Genomic DNA, 23601 nt, shown 5'->3' on the forward strand with positions numbered 1-23601 from the left:
GTCACTGAAAACTTGGATGAACCTGCAGAATTTCATGACTGAGTGCCCTGTTTTTCCCTTTTTCCAGGTCTATTATTAGCAGAAGATTCTTCTGCATAGTTGGCACGCTGTACCTGTATCGCTGTATCACAATGTATGTGACCACACTCCCAGTGCCCGGCATGCATTTCAACTGCTCTCCGAAGGTAAACCTTTGCTCGCTGTGATTGCCCCTTCTGTCTGTCTGTCTGTCGTCCTGCCCAGGGCTCCTCTGAGCCAGGCCAGAGGTGACCGTCTCCTGGGACTGTGGTCAAAGCCCCGCACCCTTAAAGGCAGTGTCACTAAGCAGTAAGGCAAGGCCCCCGCCGGCGCTCCCCAGCTGGGAGAGTATGTGGTCCAGTTAGTGTGCCGCGGGCAGCTGGGCTCCGTGTGAGTGTAGCTCCTTGGTTTCCTGCCAGACTTCTAAAATATCGTTCGCTCCCTTGACACAGATCCAAGAGCTTCTATATGCTTTTTCCCCTCTCTTAGATGGAAAGTTTGGCCTCCGGTGGTATTTTTCCCTTCTTTCCACGAATTCCTGCGGTAGTAATGTGTAACAGCAGAGCGAGAAACACTGTGCCTGTGCCCTTGCCCCCTCCGCCCACCCAAACGGGGTCACCCTTTCCTGGAGGTACACCCTGCCCTGTTGATGTTGATCTTCTCTGGTGACCTTTCTTTAAAATAAACTCTGTTCCTCTCTCACTGGCTCAGTTTTTCCATCAGGTTCACAAAATACCCCTTACCCCTGACCTTTGCCTTGCAATGCTTCCAATGGGGCCGATCCCTGGAACTTTTGAGATAATTAGCAGGTTTAGTTTTGAAGACATTTGCCTGCAACAAACCTCCAATGCAGTGAGAAGTAGAAGAGGCCGGCCGCCTCGCTTGGGTTGGAGGGTATAGGGAGTGCCACGGTGCGTTTAGAATCCTGTCTTTGCGTCTCATCTGCGTTGGTAAAACACCCACGTCCTTTCAGTTCCGTCTCCTTTCCCTGGAGTTCTTTCCAGAAGAGACCGTGTCTCTGCCAGAACTGGGAAAGAGTCACCAGACATCTTTATCACTTGACGTTTTGGGTCCTTCCAGGTTACGTGCTTCCTGCGTCCCCTCCTTTTTAGACTGAGGCATGTGCTCTGGAAGGTAGCTGGCTCCCTGCTTCATTCTGTCTTTGCTTTCAGACTCCTTAACTCTGGAGAAGCCGTCATACAGAATGAGTGCTCTTGTCTCCGTCAGCAGGGCCCCCTCCCCACACTCTCCATCTTGTTCCCTCTTCCTCTGAAGCAGCCGGCCTCACATGTTCTCCAGCCTCCGTGAAAGCTCCCAAGCGCTTGCCTGTGGGCCCTGGATTGTAGGAGATAGATGCCTCCTTATCAGTGAGGGTCCAGTGGACTCCTGGTGGGAGGCTGGCCTGACAAGCCGGGTGTGCTCCGTAGGAGGCTGACCTTCTAGATTTGTGCCTACGTCTAGTTGAGCTTCTGGAAGGAGTGTGTGCATCGGGAAATTTCTCTGCCGAGGAGCATAGCATGCCTGGCCAAGCCCGCGGTCATAGGTCCGATGTGCCCTCTGGTCATTCCCCGTGCTCCGGCTCCACCCCAGGACCTCTCTCCCTGTTACTGGGTCCCTTGGCCAGCAAGCCCAAGCTGGGTTAGCCTTGGCGCTCAGAGAGCCAGCCTGAGTCATCGGCAAGTCCAGCCAAGGTCCTGTGGCTATAAATAGTTGCAGTTTTTCTTGGTAAAGACAGAGGTCACAACAGGAACTGTGCAAAAAAGTCCCCGGCCCAAACGTGCTACTCGCTTACGGTGTTGCCAGAAATCCTGACTGCGGCCGTCCTTCCGTGATGGTCATTTAGAAATTGGGATTTTTTTTTTTTTTTTTAAGTAAAAGAACACAGAATGGGACAAAACGTAAGCACAGCTTAGCAAAAATAATTAAGAATTCATTAACTACTTCTTTGGTAGTATAGGCTCTTGGAAGAAGGAATTCAGACAACAAGTTTTATTTTGAAACTTTTGTCATATCTCCCAGGGGAGAGAAGCTTGTATATGGAATCTCCATACACCCAACACCTAGATTCAGTAATTATTCTCCTTTTTGAAGTATTTTAAAACAAACATCAGGCAGTGTCGTCTGGTGGCTGTGTGCTTGAGTATGTGTCTGAAGATTTGGGGGCATTTTATTGATAACTACTGCTCTTGGTACAGTGAACATGATCAATAGTTTTTGGTATTAGCGATTTTTCATGGAATATCTTGATTTTCTTTAAAATGCGTTTTTTAAAAACTGGTTTGTGTAATCAGGAGCCAACGCGTCTACATTTAGTTGCTGTGTCTCCCGAGCCTCTGATTGTAGGGCAGCCCTTTCGTTCCCCCCTTGTAGGGCAGCCCTTTCGTTCCCCCCCCCCCCCCCCCGTGACTCTTAAAGAGGAGATGCGTGGTTCTGTGGAGGAGCCCACCTTCTGGATTTTCCCATTTGATTCTTGGTCGTGCCTTTTTCTCTGCTCCATTTCTTCTGTAAATAGAAAACAGGCTCTGGACACCCAGTTCGGTTTGGTTTCAGCTCTGTGAGTGAGAACACTCCGCAGGTGAGACGGCATGATTTCTGAAGCTGGACAGAAGAGTCAGGGCCCGTGGAGGCCGGTGCTGCCCCTGGCCTGGTGGGTCAGGCCTCCGGGATCCAGCAGCCACTCAGGCTCGATCGCTGTCCTGGGAGCCGAGTTGGAGGGAGGGCGGCCCGGAGGCCCGCGTGGCCAACGTCACAGCCCAGCCCGAGTTCCTGGGTCAGGCCCGAAGTCATGCGGGCCAGCAGTTCCATCAGGGTCTCCCCAGAGCAACCCCCCTGAACCATCATGTGGTGAGGCGGCCTCTCGGGCCCTAAGAATACGGACAGAGTCGTGGGAAGGACCGGGGTCGCGGCGCACGGCCTTGCACCCTGCAGCCCTTCCCTGTGGACCCGGGGTTACTTCCCAGGGCCACGGAGCCTTGACTGGCAGCATGGCGCCAAGGACATGCTCTAGGTCTGTCCTGAGGGGCTCTAGACGGGTGGCGGCAACACGTCGGGGCTCCGTGGGTGGGCAGTGCCACGCAGGGGTGAGGAGAGAGGTGGATGTCGTCACCAGGCTTCACCCCTGCACCCCTCATGCCCGGTGACGTTCACTTCACAAACCTGTGGGAAGGGGCAGGCCAGAGCACACGCTCTCTGCCTCCTGTGGCCCGTGAACTTGGCTCTGCCATCCTGTGAACACGCCCTGGAGCTGCTGAATTCCTCCCTGAGCGCCCGTCCTCCCAGCCCGTCCTCCCAGCGCGTGGCTTCCATGACATCACGCGGGCTGTTCCCACCGTTCACTGGCTTTGTGGCATCCAGCCCTTCCCGGGCAGGGTGCAGGGGCTTGGAGGAGGGGCCGCGGGGAGACGGGGAAGGTGTGGGGAGACGGGGAAGGGGCCCTGGCTGCCTGGGCTGCTCAGCTCCTAGACCAGGAGTTTGTGGCCTGGTGCGAACACCCGCCCTGCGCCCTGAGACACAGCCCAAGGCCTGCGGACGCGGCGAGTTGGGCCCTTTGCAGCCCTCATCTTAGGAGTCATGCGAGGACATCCTGGCTCTGCTTGGAGTGCGGTGCTTTGTGGTCTCCACAGCGACCATGGGCTTGCACACCTCGAAAAAAAAAAAAAGAGAAATGCACTAAATCATTAGTTTTTTCTCTCTTAAAAAGATTACTTTTTTTCTGTTTCAGAGGAACTATGCATCTATTATAGATACACTGAGAAATACAGAAAGAGGAAAATGTTTAGTCACTCGTGGCCTTGTTTACTGCCGACGTTTCTGTGTATTTATTAGTACTTTTTGCAGATTGTCTTACATGTTTCTGATCGTGCTTTCTGTGCAGTTAATTGTGCTTCCTTAACAGTTTACACTTGTGGCCTGGGCTGAAATCAAGAGTCAGATGCTCCTCCGGGGGGGCCGGAGCCACTCAGGCACCTGCCCCCTAAGTGATTTTAGTTAAGGGGCATCATGGGGTGGGGGGGGCTTGTTCTCCTGCAGCCTGAGGCAGGGAGAGTGCAGATGAGCCTCCTTTTCATATGCAAGCAGGTCGATGATGTCAACTAAGCAAGCATTTCTACAGAGCCTGCCCTGCGCGGGGAGAGCTTGAGGATCCACTAATCCATACCACAGGTGTCTGCCTGCCAGGCACCCAGATGCCGCGACCCCTGGCTCTGATGGCTGAGGCCCCGTGACCCTGAGTGGCACCCACAGAAAGTGGCAAACACATGCCGTCTGAGCCGAGTCTCAAAGAGACAAGTAGGAGTTTGCCAGGTGGAGTGGGGGAGCAGAATGGTGGGGAAAGCACGGAGTGTGGAGGGGGCGTCCTGGGAGGGGAGGGGGGACCGTGGTGTGGGACCCTGTGGCGAGTGGCCAGAGAGACTGTGTGGACACACCAGGCGGGTCCTTGAGCCTTTGAAGGAGTTCAGCACAGAAGCCAGGAATGGTTGGAGGAGGAGGAGGGGTATGAAGTGGCCACATGGCCCCTGGAAGGAAGGGACAGAGGGGAGCACCTCCAGTGACGCCAGGTGTGGTGCCCAGCACACTGTTGTCAATCGGTCCTCCCGGGGGAACAGGGGAGAGCGCCATTGGTTCAGGGACGCTTGGCCTGCCTGTTGTCTTGCAGGTCCCACCACTTAGGATGACGTGAGGACGCGGGCTGCGTCTCTGTCCTGTTCGTGTGGGAGGTCAGTGAGGCCCCATGGGTGTGCCGGTGTGGGCCGGGCAGCGCGAGCCGTGTTGGGGGATGTGAGGACGGGCCAGAGGTTTTCAACAAGGCAGCAGCCATCACGTGCAGAGGTCACTGGAGTCAAAGAGCCTCCCACCGGTCGTCGGAGGAACGTCGGAGGTGCAGTGTGGGCGTCCCGTGAGGCGTCATCCACTGTGTCACGGCACACTCAGGTGGTTGATGGGACTTGCATGCTGAGGGAGGGGCCAGAGCTGCCCGACTCCGCAGGCATATTTCCTGCTGGGCGGCGCCCCGTTGAGAGTACCCCAATGAAACAGCCACCATGACTGATGAGAATATGTTAGTAAAGAAAATGAGCATTGAGGGAAAAAAAGGTCAGCTCATAGATGGAAAAATATTAGAGAAAATCCCCATTTGCAATGACTGCAGTAGTCCTTCCAGCAGGAACCAGGAATGGGTGGCAAGGCTGTTGGGTGAAACGTGGGGGGCACGGTATTTACATAAGTTAAGAAAAACACAAATTGCTCATGAATTATCCAGGGGCAGGGGTGTGTGCTCCATGGAGAAATCAGGTAGATGCTCCCACTGCCGGGTGACCAAACCGGTCACGGGACAAACCGTATCGGGGGCTTTCTGACGTGATATGCTGAGGACACACTGTTTCTGTGACAGCCTCCTGCCAGGAACCTTCAACATGACTTTGAACACACACAATCCGATAAAACCAAATTGAGGGACATTCTGTAAAGAAACTAGACTGGACTCTTCAAAAAAAACATCAGTGCCTAAAAACAGAGACCAAGAAATAGAAAAATTAAGACTGTGTCAGGTAGCCGCGAGATGTGTGCCCTGGCTGGACCCTGGACCAGGGCTCGGGAGCTGTGAGGGCGTGTTGAGGTCCGTGACCACACTGCCTCGTCGTTACATGTGTAGGACCGTGATGATGGAAGGTAATGTCCTTGTTGTCACACCTGGGGCGAAGCATCACTGGGATGCCTCCACGTGTCGTCACGCAGTCCAGGAGAAGAGAGGAGAAGAAGTGGCAAGTGTGGTGAAACACTGCTCCTCGACGGGTCCCAGAGAGGTCTGGGTGTTGGTTACATGGACGCTCCCCACCCACGGTGGCTCCACAGCGATGGGAGAGCGATGTGCGTGCAGTAGAAGCCGTGCTTCAGAGTTGGTGGATTTGGATCTTTTCCTAGGCTCGTGATGGTCTCTGGTGGGGCCGGAGCCGCAGCCCCAGGCAGCCCTCTTCTCACATCGGGACAATACACGAGACGGCCCACGCTTGGTCCCACGGTGGGCCTTGTCCCACCCGCGGGCTCACGGGAGTGTTCGGAGCATGTGTCACGTCAGCGAGACTAAGCCATGAGGCTTGGGGGGGTTGGTTATAACAAACGCATCTTTGACTCAGGATATTTTCAGCTCACTGAAGGTTTATTGGGCTGTGACACCGTTGTAAGTCGAGGAGGATCTGTACTCCGTAGATCGAGAAATTTTCCTAACAAAAATTGGAGGGAATTTTTTAAATGTTTACCTCATAAACAGATAAGGCTGAAGAATCTCTCAACACTTAAAAGATAATTTTGTTGGAAGGCAGTCGTGGCTTTCTGAAATGCTGGATTTCTTTCATGTGACAAGTGAGAATATGGGTGAGTGGAAATCCGTGGCCAACTTTGAGATTTCATGAAGCTTTGAGAAGCCTCCTTACGAGAGGCTGTGAAAAGAATGTTGAAGTTTTTACTGGGGGGAAGGAGGCTGGTTAGGGATGCGTGCTGTGCTGCTGATAATTATAGAGACCCTCCCTCCCCTCCAAATGAAAAAGCCACCCCAGTAGAGGAGTGGATGGATACAAGTGATAACGGGGAGGTGCCGAGAGCCAGACCCTTCCGAGTTCAGTGGAGGGAAAAGTCTTTAGAAGTTGTCCGTGAGTGCTAGACCATCGGTGCGCGTACTGAAATCTCTCTACTCCGATCAGTTGAGGCGGATCCGATGTTGGAGATGGAGCAGAGTCTTCCCAGGACTGAGGCAGTGACCGTAGGAGGAAGAGAAAGGTCTCTTGAGCCCACAGCCGAGAATTCATGAAGACGTTGTATTTGAGGAGCAGACCTGGATTCCACGTGCTGGGTGCTGGATGCTGGGTGCTAGGTGCTCCCTGAGGGCTTTGGGATCGTGGTGTGGCCTCACGTCGGGATGACACTTTATAGTTTCAGGGGTCACTCCTGCCAGAGATCATCTCATTTTGAGCGGAGGGCTGAGGGCGAGGGCCGGTCGCCCTTGCCACCCTGCAGGTGAGTGGAATCTGGAGCTGGAACGGGCACGGCATTTGTCCAGAGCCCCCCCCCCCCAGACCCTTGACCCTGACCTGGGGCTTGGGTTGGATGTGCGCCCCTGAGAAGGCAGACTCGGGGACGTGTGGGGCATTTGGAGCATTGCTGCAGCACAGCACAGTACAAAGCACGGAAACTTAGAGTCCAGTCGAGCACAGCTGGTTTGAGAAGCCAGAAAGCGTGCAGTCGGCTTGCAAAAGACTTGCACGAAAATTTCTTCGGAAGTAGGGCAGCTTAGTCTCCAAGGAGAAGAACGCTTAGGAAGAGAAGGACCTTTAGTGAAGAGCGGTGTGCACCTGCGACTAAGTGACGTGTGTACGGTGGGTGGGATTTCGTTGGAACAACCACAGCCCGGAGGCGGTGTCCGACGTCACCTGGGGAGGCGTTGGCAACAACAGCGAGCTCTTTGTTTCATCCTGGGGATGCAGAGGCAGGCCTGCTTGGGGGAGAGGAAGGACTTGGCCTGACCCCACTGACTCCCTGCGGGACAGGACAAAGCCTCTCTGTTTCTGTGCTTATCTGTAACACGGGCGGCGTGACTTCTGCACTAACCACCTGACTGCCTTGGGAGGACATGACGAGATGACTTCTGGGAAAGCGCTGCTGAAAAGTTGGGAGCCTCTGTCCAAACCAAAGCTAACGTCTTCGTAGGTTAAAAACCACCCTGCTCTTCCCACCGGGGGGAGTAAGAAATCTGAGAGAGGAGTGAGGTGACGGGCGATGCCTGGAGCACCTGCTGAGCCTGTAAAAACACTCCGTCTCCCAGAAGGACAGTTTCGTGCCTCACACCGGTTCCTCCATGCCTGTCGGTGGTCAGGTGGGCGGTGTGCGGTCAGGGAGTGCAGCGTTGTGCGGTGGGCCCCTGTCCTGAGGGAGCTGAGCTGAGGGGAACCACGTGCACAGAGCATGTTTCTCGGCTTGCTTCAGGCCGCCTGGGACGTGGTTGGCAGCAATCCCACGGATCTTCTGCTCCTCCGTGCTGGGCGCCCTCACAGCTGTGGACTGAGGTCTGATGTTGCAAAGCGGCCTTGTGGGTGTGGCACAGAGAGATGACAGCGGATTTTCTGTTTGGCAGTGAGATGATCCCTCAGGAATAAGACAAAAAGTGACTTGCTCTGGTTGGTAGTAGGTAGATTGATTGAATGAATGAATGAGTGAATGAATGAGTACTTTGAGAGGCACGTTCGTGGTTCGTGGCTGTGGGAGTGGGACGTGACAGCAGGCGGTCCGCTCCGTACGCCTCTCCTGCCTGGGCTTGCTCTCTATGCCTTATTCTTGCTTAAGACTTGGCGACGTTACTTACTTTGTGAGCCATTCATTAGGTATTGAAGAAAGTTGCTTTATTTTTACTGACAGCTGACTTCCGTAATTCACACAGTGGTGCAGATCGGAGCGCTCTCGTCACAGCTTCGTACTGTCCCCCGAGAAAGTGGCCATGTGACTGTCCTCCCAAAATACCTCTACTTTCAAAAATTAACATTCAAGAGCCCACCTGGGGTTGGTTTATACCAGTTCTAGTGGAGTAGTAGGGACACTCCGTGCTGTGCCCCTGAATGCAAGTAAAATACGCCAGGCAGAATCTGCGGAGCAGCGTTGTGGGGGCGCCCGAAGATGGCAGCAGGCAGATTGGGGAGGGAAGCCTGAGTGAGAAGTACGAGGGATAAGCCAAGAGTCTCCTTTTTTTCTTCACATATGTCCTGCTGCACGCAGAGGCAGCCTGCATCCCAGAGCTACCGACTTCAAGAGAATCCCTCCCTTTCCAGCCCAAGGAGCAGGAACGAAGTCCCCCTGGGACAGAGACGGGGAGACACCCTGCCAGCTTCATGCAAATCCTAGTAATGCGTAGAATGTACATTCTGGACTTTTTCTGTGCATATTTTTAAAACATGGTTAAGTACACTAAATTTTTCGCACAATAGGAGGAAATATTTACGACAAAAACTTAGCACACAGGCGTCGTAAACTTATTTTTTCATAATTTCTTAAGCAGTTATAGGGGCACCAGGGTGGCTCCATCAGTGAAGTTGTCTGCCTTGGGCTCAGGTCATGATCCCGGGGTCCTGGGATGGAGCCGCCTGTCAGGATCCCTGCTCAGTGGGGAGTGTGCTTCTCCCCTGACTTGTGCTTGCTCGCTCTCAAATGAATAAATCAAAAAAAAAGAGAGAAAGGAAGGAAGGGAGGGAGGAAGGAAGGAAAAAGAAAGAAGAAAATAAAAGGCGGTTACAGTGTAGTTCAGTGCGTTTGAATCACTGTAGTGAGTCAAATGAGTTAACCTCAGATTCCAGTTCAGTGTGCCCGGAGTTATTTACAGGGACTCCTGGTGTTGCCTGAACGGACGCGGCCTGCCCTGAACGGACACAGCCTGCCCTGAACGAGGAGGGGCCGCACCTGCCCTTTGAACAGCAAGGGAACACAGTTAGTTAATAACTGCTCCTGGAGGGTTGTTTCCAGTTTGTTGCTTTTACACAGGACATTGCGGTGTTTGTACATAAAGCTTTCTTTCATACGGGGGTCCTTCTTCAGGTCGACCCCTGGAAGCCGCGTGGCGGGGTCCCATGGAGGGGTCCCGGGCCGTGCTGTTTAGGTTGCTGGTCCGCGCTGATGATGAGTTCTGCGGGGGAATTCTGCTGATGGTAATAAAGCTGCGCCTTCCGGGGTGCAGGTGAGGAGGGTGAGGTTAGCCTGGCCAGCCATCGGGGTCGCACAGCCGCGTGGAGGAGCCCAGCCTGCCTGCTTCCCCCCACCCCTGGCGCCCCTGGCAGCTGCATTCAGGACACCCCGTCCTCCTGCTGGAGCCAGTTGAGGAAATGGGAGACCCCAGGCCGGCCCCCACCCCCCAGCGCCCGCTCCTGCTGCTTGGCTGACATGACGCGGGGACAATGAGCTGGTGGCAATGTCAGTTTGTGTTTCTATTTGTTTGAGAGTCTCTGCCTGCAGCTGGCCGTATCCTTTGTCCTCTGGTCGATTCTGTTTCCTACATTGGTCTTTCTTACTGGATTTATCTCGGTGTGTGTGTGTAGGAAAAAGACATTACCTTGTTTCTACTTCTGTTGTTCTGTAATTTGTCTTTTCCTTTGTTTGCTTTTTTACAATTTTTCCCTGGCTGTAACCGGCTGTCCTCCTTTCCTGTTTGCCCCTAAGCTTAGAGGCTGCCCCCTCGCAGAGATCTGACGGACTTGGAAAGATATTTTTAACAGAAAGCATAGGTGTTTTCTCTCCCACTGTTTACCTTGTAATTTCTCTCTCCTCCCTACACATGCAGGTTCCCCACAGGTATTTTGTGCTAAAATGGGAGGGCAAATTATTGGGTGCTGGTGCCTGAGAATAGGGTTTTCTGTAAAAAAAAAAAAAAAAAAAAGTTTTCAAAGGACAATCTGAAATAATATAACATGAAAAGCTTACCTAAGCTTTTTTGCCACAATTTTCTTTTTTATCCATTGTTATGGCAGAATTAGAACAAACTTCCAATTTAAAACTTTTAAAAAGGGGACGCTTGGGTGGCTCAGTGGTTGAGTGTCTCCCTTCAGCTCCCTTCAGACCTCCCGAGGTCCTGGGATCGAGTCCCACATCGGGCTCCCTGCAGGGAGCTTGCTGCTTCTCCCTCTGCCTGTGTCTCTGCCTCTCTCTGTCTCTCATGAATAAATAAAATCTTTTTAAAAATATTTTAAAAACTGAGACTTAAAAATGTTATCATGTTTATATATGCATGCATTTAAAATATAAAATGGTTCTACACAGCTTGTTACAAAAAACATTAGCTCCCCAACCCTGACCCAACTCCAGCCCACGTTCCTAACTCACTTTCAACTCTTTAACTGAATCTGGTGGTGTTTACCTTTGTATCTTTTCACTTTTTACGGGAGTGTGTGCACACGCATGTGTTTATCCTCTGGTCTTTAAATGATGTGGCCGTTCTGTTTCTTACTGTTCTGATGAAAATGTTATTGACCTCCTACAGGGAAGGCCAGGACTGAGGGTCCTCCGTGCCCCAGGCCCCAGTCCTGTGCCCTTTCTGCCCCACCCTGTCCCACCATGGACTGTCATGCTTCTGTCCCGTCTTCCCAGTCCTAGTTTTCTGTTCTGATTGAACTCCATACTCCGTGCTTACGTTACTAGTTTGTAAATGCTCTTTGTAGCCAACTCACATCATTTCCTGTAATTACTTTTCTGCACAATATTTTTTTTTTCTGTAGAGTTAGTGGTTGCCTTGGTTTTTGCTTTCTTAGTTTCCTGTGTGCACATTCATCCCCATGTGGTGACTCTTCATTCAGTGCTGTCAGAGACAGTGGGATCTGCTGTTGGGATCACCTCCCCAAGGACTACCCTCCTGTGGCCTAACTGTCCCCGTGCACTGTGCACTGTCCAGGCTCACAGCCCCTTGGCTCTCCCTTCATAGATGTCCTAGTGGGTCCCATCTCTTCTTTTTTCTGCATTTACTCCTTTGCTTTACAGAGCATACCCTTATAATTCCCTGAACAGAAGAGGACGTAGGTGGTAAATGCCGAGAAATCTTGTGAAAATGGCTTTCATACAGTAGGGCCGATTTATCATATGGCTGGGTATAGGACTCTAAGTTGGAAATCATTTTCCCACAGACTTTGGAGGCATTTTTCCAAAGTCTTATGTTTTCCAGTATTTTTGAAAAAGCCCGACTCTTAATGCTTTGTGTGAAGCTTGTTTTTAATTTCTGGAGGTGTTAGGGTCTCTTGCTTGACCCTCATTCTTGAAATTTTACGGTGCTGAGTCTTGCTATGTAGGTCTATTTTATTCTGTTGAACTGCATGTCCACTGACCTTTTGAACTTGGAAATCCATATCCTCTGTGGTTTGTTCAACCTGACATCCTTAACTAGAAATCCAGATACATATATGTTTTAAGGGAAATTATAATAAGAACACATATTTCCCAAAGCCCAGATTATTATCAGTGAAATATTGAAATGGATCACGGTGATTAAATTGGTTAGCTAACCAGAATTTAAAAGTGTGCTGACAAGCATAAAATACAGACAAGCACACATTTCGTTCAACAGAGCAAGTAAAACTTGAAATGAGCAAGTTGTTTAAGCCACTTACGACTCCTATATGCAGCCCAGACTTGTATCAGAGAGGGGTAGATTTATTTACGAACCTTTTTCACTCTTATTGAAAGGAAAAACATTCAATTCTACCAACATAATTTCAGAAGATTGAAAGTATACCCACCTCAGTTCCTTGTTTCAGGTTTGTCACTGCATCTCACATACCGATGTATACTTGTATTTGACTGCCCCAGTGTCCAACGTTTCACCTAAGTTAGTAAAACCTTTGTCCTCTAAGCCAAGCTCTGGAATTTTTCCTACATATTTTTTCCAAAATGGTTTTGGTAGCAAATCAATTACTCTTTGCCTATCAGTGTAATTTTAGAAGTTGGGTAAGCGTCTGCTGAAATGTGCTATAGAAAGTGTTACTGTCTCAGGAATGTTCTGAAGCCATGAGCTCCACCTCTAGGACCGTACCCCTTCCCAGGGTTGTCCAAAGAACAGTGAACGTTGAGTGGCAGACTTCATGGTGGGAGTTTATGTATCTTAATATAAGCTCATGAAGGCAAAGCACTCCCGTGCGTCTCTATTCTGAGTACCCACACCAAGCACTTCTCTGACCAGATAAGTCAGAGAATAGGACGCATTCTGACGCCGCCTCCTGGAGAGAGTATCAGATCCCGGAAGCTGAGGGCTCACAGTCCCGCCGACTGTCGGCACCTGCACTTCTGGCCCCCAGCTGTAAATTGGAGGGGCCCATAAGTGCTGCTCAGGCTTGGCTACTTTGCTAGCTGTTGCTCACGGAACACGGAATGCAGGAAATAGATTTCCGGTTTATTGTAAGAGGATATAACAGGGCAGCCAGGTGGATGAGAAGCATCAGCTGAGGTATGTGGGGAGAGGTACAGTTTCCGTGCCCTGTCCGGGTGCACCACTGCCCCCCCCAGGACCTTCCTGTCTCTACTCTTTCACCACCCTGGAAGCTCTCTGAACCCTCATCCTTTTGGCTTTTTGTGGGGCTTCATTATGTAAGTGGGATTGATTAGGTCTTTGGCCGCGGCTGATTAGCTCAGCCTCCAGCCGCTTTCCTCCTTGGAAATTCAGCCCTGTGCTCGCTGGTTGGCTCTCCTGGCATCCAGCCCCATCCTTTGGGGCTTTCCAAGAGTCACCTCATGAACATGCACTCAGGTGTCATTGGAAGAGGCTTCTTAGGAATAACCAGAGAACCTTTATCTCAGGAAATCCCCAAGGTTGTGCCAGGAGAACAAAGTCAGAGGCCAGGTTTATATCTCTTATTAGCAATCAGTGTCAAGGGACGCCTGGGTGGTCCGTGTCCCCGTCGTGATCCCGGGGTCCTGGGATCAAGTCCCACATCGGGCTCCCCACAGGGAGCCTGCTTCTCCCTCTGCCTCTCTCTCCGCGTCTCATGAATAAATAAATAAAACCTTTAAAAAAAGTGTCAAAAAGCTCAATTCTGGATATTAGTAATCATAGCACACTTTCATGTGGCCTTATAATGAGTCTTGTTTTCTCTTTTCCCACCAGCTTTTTGGAGACTGGGAAGCCCAGCTGCGGAGAATAATGAAGCTCATCGCTGGCGGTGGCCTGTCCATCACTGGTTCTCACAACATGTGTGGGGATTACCTGTACAGTGGCCACACGGTCATGCTCACACTCACCTACCTATTTATCAAAGAGTGTAAGTCTCCAGCAGCCTTCCACGACGCCTGCCATTTCCCATGGTCCCTGTGAAGTGTGGCTGGAAGCCTCAGGAGGGCGGCACCTCATCTCCCCACCGCGCCCAGAGAGACACATGTGGGTGGGTGGGTGGGGGGTGACTGCTCTTCCTCATGGGGTCACTTGTTCACCCTCAAGGGTCAGCACAGCATTTGGGGTGCACGACAGCTGCTGGAGGAGGCCAGAAGGAAACCTCCTAAGACACCAGGAATGCAGTGTCAGGCCTGTGGGTGTGATGGTAGACTGTGTTTCTAAGTTCCTGGCCCTCTACTCTGAGCCGTGGGGACAGAGGTGCTCAGTGATGTCCCTCACAGAAGCCGTGGGCTTGGGGACACTGAATGAGGAGGCCACTAAATGGGAAATTTCCTTTTAAAAGAAAGTACTTAAAATATTTTATTCTGAGACACACAAAAAATAATACTAAATATACCCTGTCCGCCACTCAGACTTAATAGGTATTAGCTTTTGCCGTGTCTGTTTCCGATAACCCTTTAAAAATCAGATGAGGTGTTAGGAGGTGACAGGCCTTTCATTCCTTCCCCCACCACTGTCCTCTCTCCTTTCCATGCGTGTTTTTATACGTGCGCATCATGGTGGGACGGTTTGTCAAATCTGCGTACCTGGTATTATGCTGTCTCTGGTCTTCGGCCACTTGATTTCTCTCAAATGATGTTTGTGAGACGTGAGGCTCTGGTTCGCTGTAATGAGCCACAGGTTACTTCTTTTTCTTCTTGTGGAAAACTCAGTTGTCCTCAGTCCTCAGTATCCTGCTGTTAAAAACAGTCTCCGTGAGCCCAGTCCAGGCAGGTTCCATGCAGAACAGTGAGTGGCGGCGGGTTGCCAGTACCTCTGAGGAGGGACGCACACATTGCCGTGTCGACGTGTGTTGGGAGTGAGTGCGGCGCCGTCGAGTTGGCAGGCAGAGCAGTGACGGTAACAAGAAGTGACCGACAGGAAGGGGTCTGAGTCCGTCCTCTGAGATGGGGCTGTGCTGTCCTGTCCCCCATCAGCAGGAGAAACCCGGGGGCTGGCTGCCGCTGGACTCCGGGAAGATGGGGGCCTGACCCACCCTGATGGGCTGGCGCTGGCGAGGCACGGCAGGAGCACGGCCGGCTGGGGACTGAAGGCTTGAAACCCCAGCTCGGGTCTTTTTAAAATTTATTTTGTTTGACTGAGAGAGTGTGTGAGCACAGGGGGACAGGGAGAAGCAGGCTCCCCGCTGAGCAGGGGCCGACATGGGACTCCATCCAGGACCCTGAGATCAGTACCAGAGCCCACGGCAGAGGCTTCACCCCCTGAGCCCCCCTGCCCCCCGGCTCGAGGCCTCTTGTGGTCTCAGGGAAGACAGGAAAGGGCTGATGTGCCCAGGCGCCGGGAGAAGGGAGTGTGGGTGCCCCCGGCCTGTGGCTGAGCCCAGGGAACTGTACCACCTCCAGGCACCCTCCCGCCCCGCGCCTGGCCACGCGGGCCTGGGGTAACTGGGGCGCTCCCGGCCCTGCTGACTGTACTTCAGCAGGTGAGCCTCCCCCTTGAAGGAAACCCAGCGTGCCCTGTGGGGAGACGGGGGGCCAAGTCAGATGGAGGGTCCCCGTGCTGCCCCGAGCCTCTGACCTCGCTACGCTTCACTCCCTCGGCCCTGGATGAGACGCAGAGAGCTGCCCCTGGCCGGGGGAGAGGTGATATCGATGGAAACAGGTGGCACACAGGCCTACTGTTCAGCAGCAGCGGCCACTACTGTTGTCTGGCTGGGTGTCCAATCGGATCTTGCTGGATCTGAGAGCAAGAGAGCCCCCCGCCCGACCACTGCCTGTGAAGACCCAGCCCCCTTCATCTTCTCTCTTTCTGGTCCTGCTTATCTTGTTCAGCGTTGCAGTTTTTCCTGGCATTTGACACCTTCTAACTTAGTGTATAATTTACTTATTTATTATATTATTGTAAATGTATTATAAATTTACTTATTATAATTATTTTGTATTGTCTCTCCCCCGTACTAGGAAGGTATTTAGGAAGAACCACAAAGGCAGGTTCTTTGCCTGTTTGTTCATTGATCTCAGTAGCTAGCGCATTTCCTGTGCTGGACACATCATAGATGCTGGATAAATCTCAGTCAAATGGCTGATTAGTCCTTGGGCCCTTTGAGAATCCAGTAAAAGTCTGAACTTCCTCCCCATGGAGAGGATGGGGAGGATGGATCACATTTAGACGACATTCCTCTGTAAAGTTTCAGACCCTCTTCAGCCCATTATTTGAGAACACAGGGCGGGAAGGCTTGATGCTTCCCTCGGGGGGGCTTCCAGGTGGAGGTGTGGACAATTGTTTATCTGACCCTGCCCGGCCTCTGAATGGGCTTGGACCAGAATTCCCAGGCATCTGGATCCTTTATTTCCATTTGAGAAACAGAAATCCCAGAGACTTTCAGATCAGTGTATGGTCACAGAGCTTGGAAAGCAACTAAGACGGTGGTAGCGGTCCCAACCGCCCACTCCCCATATAAGCTCTCTCCAGACCAAAAGGTATTGGTTTTTCTTAGAGCATTAAACCCAAATTTTTTACAAGTAAATGGACTTAAATGTCAGTGGACTTTTTTTTTTTTAACCGAGCGTGATGCATTACCCCCATCAGTTGACCTTTTAAATTGTATTTATGATTATCTGAATCTAGCAATAACTAAATACAAAATACAGTTGTAAATCAAAAACCAAGCTGCCGCCGTTCTAACCTTGTTTCCACGTGAGCTAACGCCCTCAGACTTGCTTCCCGCGTGACCTGTTTCCAGAAGGAAAGCTCGGAGTCACTGGACCCAAGTGGCTGCAGAGGCGAGTGTGGTTGGTGCCCTCTGTGCTACCTGAGTGACAGGCTGTTGTGCCTCTCTCCTCATTTCAGATTCTCCTCGACGACTCTGGTGGTACCACTGGATTTGCTGGCTTCTCAGCGTGGTTGGGATCTTCTGCATTCTCTTAGCGCATGACCACTACACTGTGGATGTGGTGGTGGCGTACTACATCACCACGAGACTCTTCTGGTGGTACCACACTATGGCCAATCAGCAAGTGAGTCCTTCCCCCCCATCTGATTGCAGCTCCCTTCGCCCCGGCTGGGGGCGGGGGTGGCACAGCAGGGGGAAGGGGACGTGCAGAGAACCCACCGATGGCTCAGGTTTCTCTCAGAGGGGTCGGTGGATAGGACTGTGTTGTCTCTGGTGATGCTGACCCACCTCTGAGTAGAACATGAACAAGAAACGCGTGAACACGGTGACACCAACGCTGCATCCTTGCAGAACAAGTGTCCCTCCCCCCGGCCCCTGACAAACGTCGTCCAGGCTATGCCCACCTGCACCCTGATTGGCTCCCCCCACCCTTCTCCCACCCTGGGCCCTTACCAGCTGAGTGCTTAACTGGCGTCACAGAGAAGTGACGGCCACACTGACTGAGGCCTGTGTATATGGGCAAGACGCTGAGTAAGCCTCGTGCTGTCCATGCACTCCCAGAATCAGAGTATTTTTTCCTGCTGGGTTGGGTGTGGCACAGTTAGCAGATGAGCGCAGAGTGGAGACGTGTGTGTGTGAAACAGGGACATGCGGGGCGGGTCTGGGGTCCTCTGCAAACTGCAATAAGGGAAATACCTGAACTGCAAGTGGAGGATGACCAGCAGAGCGTCCTTCTGCGGCTGGGACGTGGCTTGTGCTCCCTGACGCGGTTTCCTGTCCTTGTCGTTCTAGGTGCTAAAAGAAGCCTCCCAGATGAACCTCCTGGCCAGGGTGTGGTGGTACAGGCCATTTCAGTACTTTGAAAAGAATGTGCAAGGAATCGTACCTCGGTCTTACCACTGGCCCTTCCCCTGGCCAGTTGTCCACCTCGGTCGACAAGTCAAGTACAGCCGCTTGGTGAATGATACGTAACGGCCGGACCCAGCGGGGAAGCGAGGAACTGTCCGAAGTGCTAAGAACTCATGAGAGAAGATGCCATAAACAAACACCTCCCTAATCCTGTTCTCTTTCAACAGTTACCTTGACTTAACCTATTGAGTTACCTGGTCAGCACTGTGATCTTTTTTTCTCTCCAAAGGACCTGCGTTGGACAACAATAAAGAAAATTTAACCTATCATGCACTGTACACATTTCCTGTTCATAAGTTTGGGATTTACATGACCTGCGACCACCATGTTCCTTTGTATATGATGCAACAGCATAAATGTGAGCTTTTATATCATCAGTTCTGGTCTTTCCAGTCACATCTGGAAATAAAGCGTATTATTTTCTTGGGAAAACATACTTTTCATATCTCTTGCCCCAAAGATTGGGCTGTAAGCCATTTTCTAGCAAATGTCTCTATGAAGGTTTCTAAGTACCTGAATGGGGTTCAATTCTGAAATCTTTCTACCTGTTGCACCGATATTCAAATAAAAATGACAGACACAGAAAGGTTTGGTAACTTTGGATTTTGTAAAAATCAGCAGAGAGAGTGTGTCAAAAAGTGCAAAAAAAAAAAAAAAGATTCTGTTACAAAGTGATTTTCTAAGTATTTCCTAACTTTATTTTTCAAAATAATGTTATGAAAACCAAATTTAAAGATTTTTACATGTTGGAGAGAAGAGAGTTAAAATTTAAAAATGCTTGTTGGGAGAGAAATTTGTCTATGTTTCTAGTGCCTTTCTTGTCTTGATTGTATGGTCAGTAGGCAATCTTAAATGTTTTTATTTAAAATAAAATATTCCATGAAAATATAAATGTATGTATACACTACTAAATTTTGCATTTATAGCTAAATTAAATCAGAAGACTGCTTATGGTTTTTAAATCGCTACGAGTTAAAGAAGGGGGGAAGCTAATTAGAAAGTCCGGGCCTGTTCCCATATTGTGAGCAGGTGGCAATGACGTGTACCACTTAAATTATTTTATCATCTATTTGGTAGTTTGATTTTAACTATACAATGAAAACAGCCATGAATACTTTGTTTTTAAAAAAAGAGAGTTTTGAAAATGATCACTTAACTAAAACTTGAAAGCTCTAAATTAGTCATCCATACTCTCATGACAATTTTGTTGGTGAACAACAAAACAGAGATCTATTTCTTTCAAATATATTTGTGCAGAAACTGCATGGAACTCTGAGTTTTACTCCTAACATGAGTATGTTTGGGGAAGTATTCTATTCTATACTTGCCAATGTGGAGAACAAAATAGTTTTTTAAGAATGAAGAAGTATATATTATCCATTCTGTATTTTACGCAGCAGAATTATCTTCCGTAGGGTTTTTTTGTGTATTCACAAGGTGATATTTGTATTGTAAAACAATAATGGTGAAGGAAATAAAAAGGCTTTTAAAATTGTTTGTTTTAAATATTTGTAAAGTTATTATTCCAGAGAGTATACTGATATCTTAACAGCTTACCTAGATCATAAATTAATCAAGATGCACTTTTTAATAAAACCTGATACTTAAAATAAATGACTGTTATTTCTAATGTGTTCGCATCCTTCACGGAAGTCAGAGACGAAGTCGTGAAAGCAAGGTAATAAAAAAAAAAAAAATCACCGTGCGTGTTGGAGCTTCCCCAACATGGGTTGGTTAGAGACACGGCCTGTGGCGATCCTGATTGTTTTCCCTTTGAGGTTTCTGGAAAGGTACAAGTGTTTTTTTGGTTTTTTTAAATACATAAAAAGAATCACAGATGGGTTTGATCCAAACTGCGGTCGGCCTTTGCCGGAGCGGAGGAGAGGTCAAAGTGGTGAGACCCGCGTGGGGCTTCGGCCGGGCGTCGCCGCGGGCACGGGCGGTGGCCTCTGGAGGCGGCGGACCCTGGAGGCCATACCGGGTTCTAGGATGGCTCCCCCTTCTCCCCCTTCGCTGCGGCCCCACCCTGACCTTGACCCTGGAGCAGGTGCTGCGTGGCCTGAGGGAAAGTAACGTGAGTAATGCAAATGCATCCGCTGAACACCGAACCTTTTTTTTCCCCTAAGTCGAATTAGTTTCTTTAAAAAAAGGGGGGGGGGGGTACTGTGGCTCTGCAGGCTGCCTCTTGGTTTCCTAAGAAACTCATGCCCTACGGCACCGATGTGTACCGGGGGCCTTGGCTGCTCCCGGGCTGCGGGCAGGCATAGGAGCGCCGCCTCGAGGTCCGTTCCCGGCCTCCCGCTGCCCCGGGCCCTGCGGGCTCCCGGGAGGCCGTGTGGGGGGCACCGGCGGGAAGGCACAGGACGAGGCCCCTCCCCGTGAAGCGAGCGGGTGAGTGCACCTCGCGAGGTCCGAGGCCTCACTGCAGCCGGGTTCCTGATGGCCAGCGGTTCGCACAGGGCGTGGAGCTGAGTGCGCCAAGCCGGGCAGAGAGCTGAGGGCAGAGAGCTGAGGCCGGTGCGGCAGTGGCCCGAGCCCACGGCCACCCGGCGGAGCCAGGTCCTGAGGTGACTAGATACAGGATGTGCTCCCGGATCCCTTGACGTCCCTACTCAGGTTTTCCCCAGATGTATTTATTTTAGAGAGAGTTGGGGGCGGGGGGCGCAGAGGGAGAGCGAATCTAGGCGGGTTCCCACTGGCCGGGAGCCCACGCGGGGCTTGCCCTCCGGCCCTGAGATCACAGCCTGAGCCAAACCAGAGCCGGGGGCCTGGCTGCGCCCAGGGGCAGATGCTGGGCCTCTGTGTCCTCCGCTCCCTTCGGTCAGGAAATCCAGGCCGCATACGCTGCTGTGGGCCCCTGACGTCCTTACCTGTCTGCCAGTGCAGTGTCCGCCCCCCGCTAGGTGCTCCAGGGCCAGGGGTGTTCCTGAGGCAGAGGTGCTCTGAGGTCAGAGGTGCTCCGGAGGCAGAGGTGCTCCGGGGGCAGAGGTGCTCCGGGGTCAGGGGTGCTCCGGGGTCAGGGGTGCTCCAAGGTCAGGGGTACTCCAAGGTCAGGGGTACTCCGGGGTCAGGGGTGCTCTGGGGTCAGGGGTGCTCCAAGGTCAGGGGTGCTCCGAGGTCAGGTGTGCTCTGGGGTCAGGGGTGCTCCAGGGTCAGGGATGCTCCAGGGTCAGCGGGGGGCCGGTTCCTGGGGGCCCCACAGGACGGGGGGGCGGGGAGGGTGACCCAAGGCTGGCCCGGGCTGCCTGGGTGGACACGGGAGGGGGTGTCACATGTGCCAGGGTGCGGCCCTGCTGTGGCTCGGTGCGTGGCCGCTGGGAAAGGCGCGCCGCCGGCCTGGAGTGCCCTGCGTGTCCGGGGGTCCCCCGTCGCCACAAGCGTGGGCAGCTGGCGTCCCACAGGTGAGTCCCCCAGGAATTCCCGGGCCGGGGGTTCGTGGGGTGCAGAGCCCGACAGCAAGGAGCCACAGAAGCAGGGTTGGCGGTCCTGGGGCCCTGGCGCCCAGGTGCCAGGTGACATGTCCGGGGTGGCTTTGGGGGCACAGATGGTGGGGTAGGGAGGGCCGCGGCCGACAGAGGCCAGCCCAGCGCCCCCGCCTGCAGCCCTGAGCCCCCCGTGCTGGCACTTCCCCGGGAGTAGGGGGGCCGCTCCGGGGAGGTTAGGCGACGAGCCGGCTTCCTCCTGGTGCCAGGGCCTGGTGCCATCCCTGTCCTCCCCTATCCTTGACCCTCTCTGGTCTCCGTCCTTGAGGCGCGTGCCCCTGGCCCCTGGACAGACCACATGCACAGACGGCACCTCGTGTGTGTGGTCTCCTGACCGTCTCTGTCTTTTCACCGCTGTGCTGAGACTTTTCACGTGTGAAGTGTAATCAATGGCACAGCTGACCTTGAACAATATGCGTTCGGACCCAGCAGGTCCACCTACATGTGGATTTTTTTCAGTAAATACAGCACCAAGTACTAGAGAGGCACTTTTACGATTTTCCTAGTTTTTTCCTCCAGCTTTATTATACTAGGAACACAGCATGGAACACGCACACCGACTGTGCGCTAGTCGTTATTGGGAAGGCTTCTGGCCAACAGTAGGCTATTAGTAGATACATTTGCGGGGACTCTGCTTTTTTTGTTTAAGATTTTATTTATTCATGAGAGACCCAGAGAGAGAGGCAGAGACACAGGCGGAGGGAGGAGCAGGCCCCATGCAGGGAGCCCGACGTGGGACTCAATCCCGGGACCCAGGGTCACACCCAGGGCCTAAGGCAGGCGCGAAACCGCTGAGCCCCCAGGGACCCCCCCCCCCAAAACAGTCCTTTCTTGACAAGTTCACCCAACCTTCTGTAGCTATAAGGGTGGCAGTGGTGACGACCCCAAAGCTCTCTGAGGCTGGAGATGCAGCAGGAAGCCCGGGGCGGCCGAGCTTCTGCGGCTGACCAACAGGACGGGCTGCTCTCCGAGGGAACCCCACCGGCTGGACCGACCAGGCTGTGTCCTCATGACAGCGCAAGAACCGAGACTGGGAGCGGCTGTCGGCGTCTGCCGCGGCAACCTCGGGCCTCCGCTCATAGGGTGTCCCGGAGGACGCGAGGACAGGACAGGACAGGCCGGGCCGGGAGCGGGGGGACATCCGGGTGCCAAGCCACGTGCCACTGGCCGGCGCCTGCCGTGCGCTGTCCCGCGAGGCCCTGGGGTGCAGCCCCGCGCCCAGGGACCCGGGCCACCCGAGCTCTTGGCGGCGGCTGTGTAGGCCAGGCCCGTGGGAGGGGAGTGGCTGCCAGCAGGGCCTGGGCAGTGACTTCGGCCCCGGAGGCTGGGTCTCTCTCCACCGAGTGTGTTCTGTGGGGTGCGACGATCTCCCTCTCCTGGGGCCCCCTCGCTCGAGGTCATTGCCAAGAGTTGCACTTTAGGGACTCCAAGCGTTTTTCAGTGAGAGCAGGAAATGTGGCAAGTGTTGTGACGCCGTCCCGGGCCGGGTCCTGCCAGGAACCCCCTCCCGATGTCGTACCTACTTCATTTCACACCAAGGACATTTTTTTTTTTTTAATATCCAGGCTTGTTTTATTTTTTTTTTCCCTTGAATTACATTTATCTATATTCCAGCCCATTGTAACCCTTTTTTGTATATTTTTTTTATTGGAGTTTGATTTTGCCGACACAGAGCACAACACCCAGGGCTCATCCGTCCGGTGCCCCCGTCAGTGCCCGTCACCCAGTCCCCCGTCCCCCGCCCACCTCCCCTTCCACTGCCCTTGGTCGTTTCCCAGAGTTAGGGCCGCTCATGGTTTGTGTCCTTCTGTGATTTTTCCCACTCATTTTCGACACCAGCGGTTTTTTGTCCGACTCCTCCCTCAAGAGTTGCTCTATGACACAGTGGTGCTCGGGGAGGCGTAACTGGTCACATCCAAGTGCCCAGGGCGGGTCGCGGCAGAGCAGGAACCGCGAGGCCATCAGTACAAGTGTGACGCAGGGCAACGGTGACGGGGACCGGGCGGGGGGGGGGGTCACACAAACAAGCTCTGGGCTCAGTAAACCCCGTGATCGCGAGGGAAATGGGGGGAGGCATGAAGACAAGGCCCCGGGCGCCCCGGGAGAGGTCCCAGCGCATGCAGGGCGCCCGCTGCAGAGCGGGGAGCTGGGCCGCGAGCTCCACGCCAGTGTCGCCCGCATCTGCCCGGACGCAGCGTCCCTGGGCCCAAGCGACGGCCGCCTCCCATATTCAGTGGGGTGCAGGCTTGATCGCCGGAGCCGCCGACCAGAGGGGAAGCAGCCAGCGGCCGCCGAGCCACAAGCTGCACAGCTCCGGGCCGTGGGCTCCGTGGGCCCCACCGAGGCCCTGGCGCTACCGTGACCACCTGACCACGGTCGGTGCCGGCGCCACAGGAGCCCCAAGGGGCTCGGCCGAGCAGGTGGGCTGGGTGGGCCTGGGCAGGTGCACGCGGCTCAGGGTG

General features: G+C 52.9%; 1 protein-coding gene across 15 annotated transcripts in view; it reads left to right on the forward strand.

Moving 5' to 3' along the window:
* Nucleotides 1–19271, forward strand: part of SGMS1 (sphingomyelin synthase 1) — a 249541-nt gene extending 230270 nt beyond the window's left edge. For all 15 annotated transcript variants that reach the window (XM_055322696.1, XM_055322698.1, XM_055322695.1 and 12 more), the window contains 4 exons: nucleotides 68–185; nucleotides 13631–13784; nucleotides 16706–16872; nucleotides 17541–19271. In XM_055322696.1, the coding sequence (XP_055178671.1) occupies nucleotides 68–185; nucleotides 13631–13784; nucleotides 16706–16872; nucleotides 17541–17720 (619 nt within the window). In that variant the 3' untranslated portion in view covers nucleotides 17721–19271. The remainder of the gene's footprint in view (nucleotides 1–67; nucleotides 186–13630; nucleotides 13785–16705; nucleotides 16873–17540) is intronic.
* The last annotated feature ends 4330 nt before the right edge of the window (nucleotides 19272–23601 follow it).

Source organism: Nyctereutes procyonoides, unplaced genomic scaffold (genome assembly GCF_905146905.1).
Source record: "Nyctereutes procyonoides isolate TBG_1078 unplaced genomic scaffold, NYPRO_anot_genome, whole genome shotgun sequence".
NCBI lineage: Eukaryota > Metazoa > Chordata > Mammalia > Carnivora > Canidae > Nyctereutes > Nyctereutes procyonoides.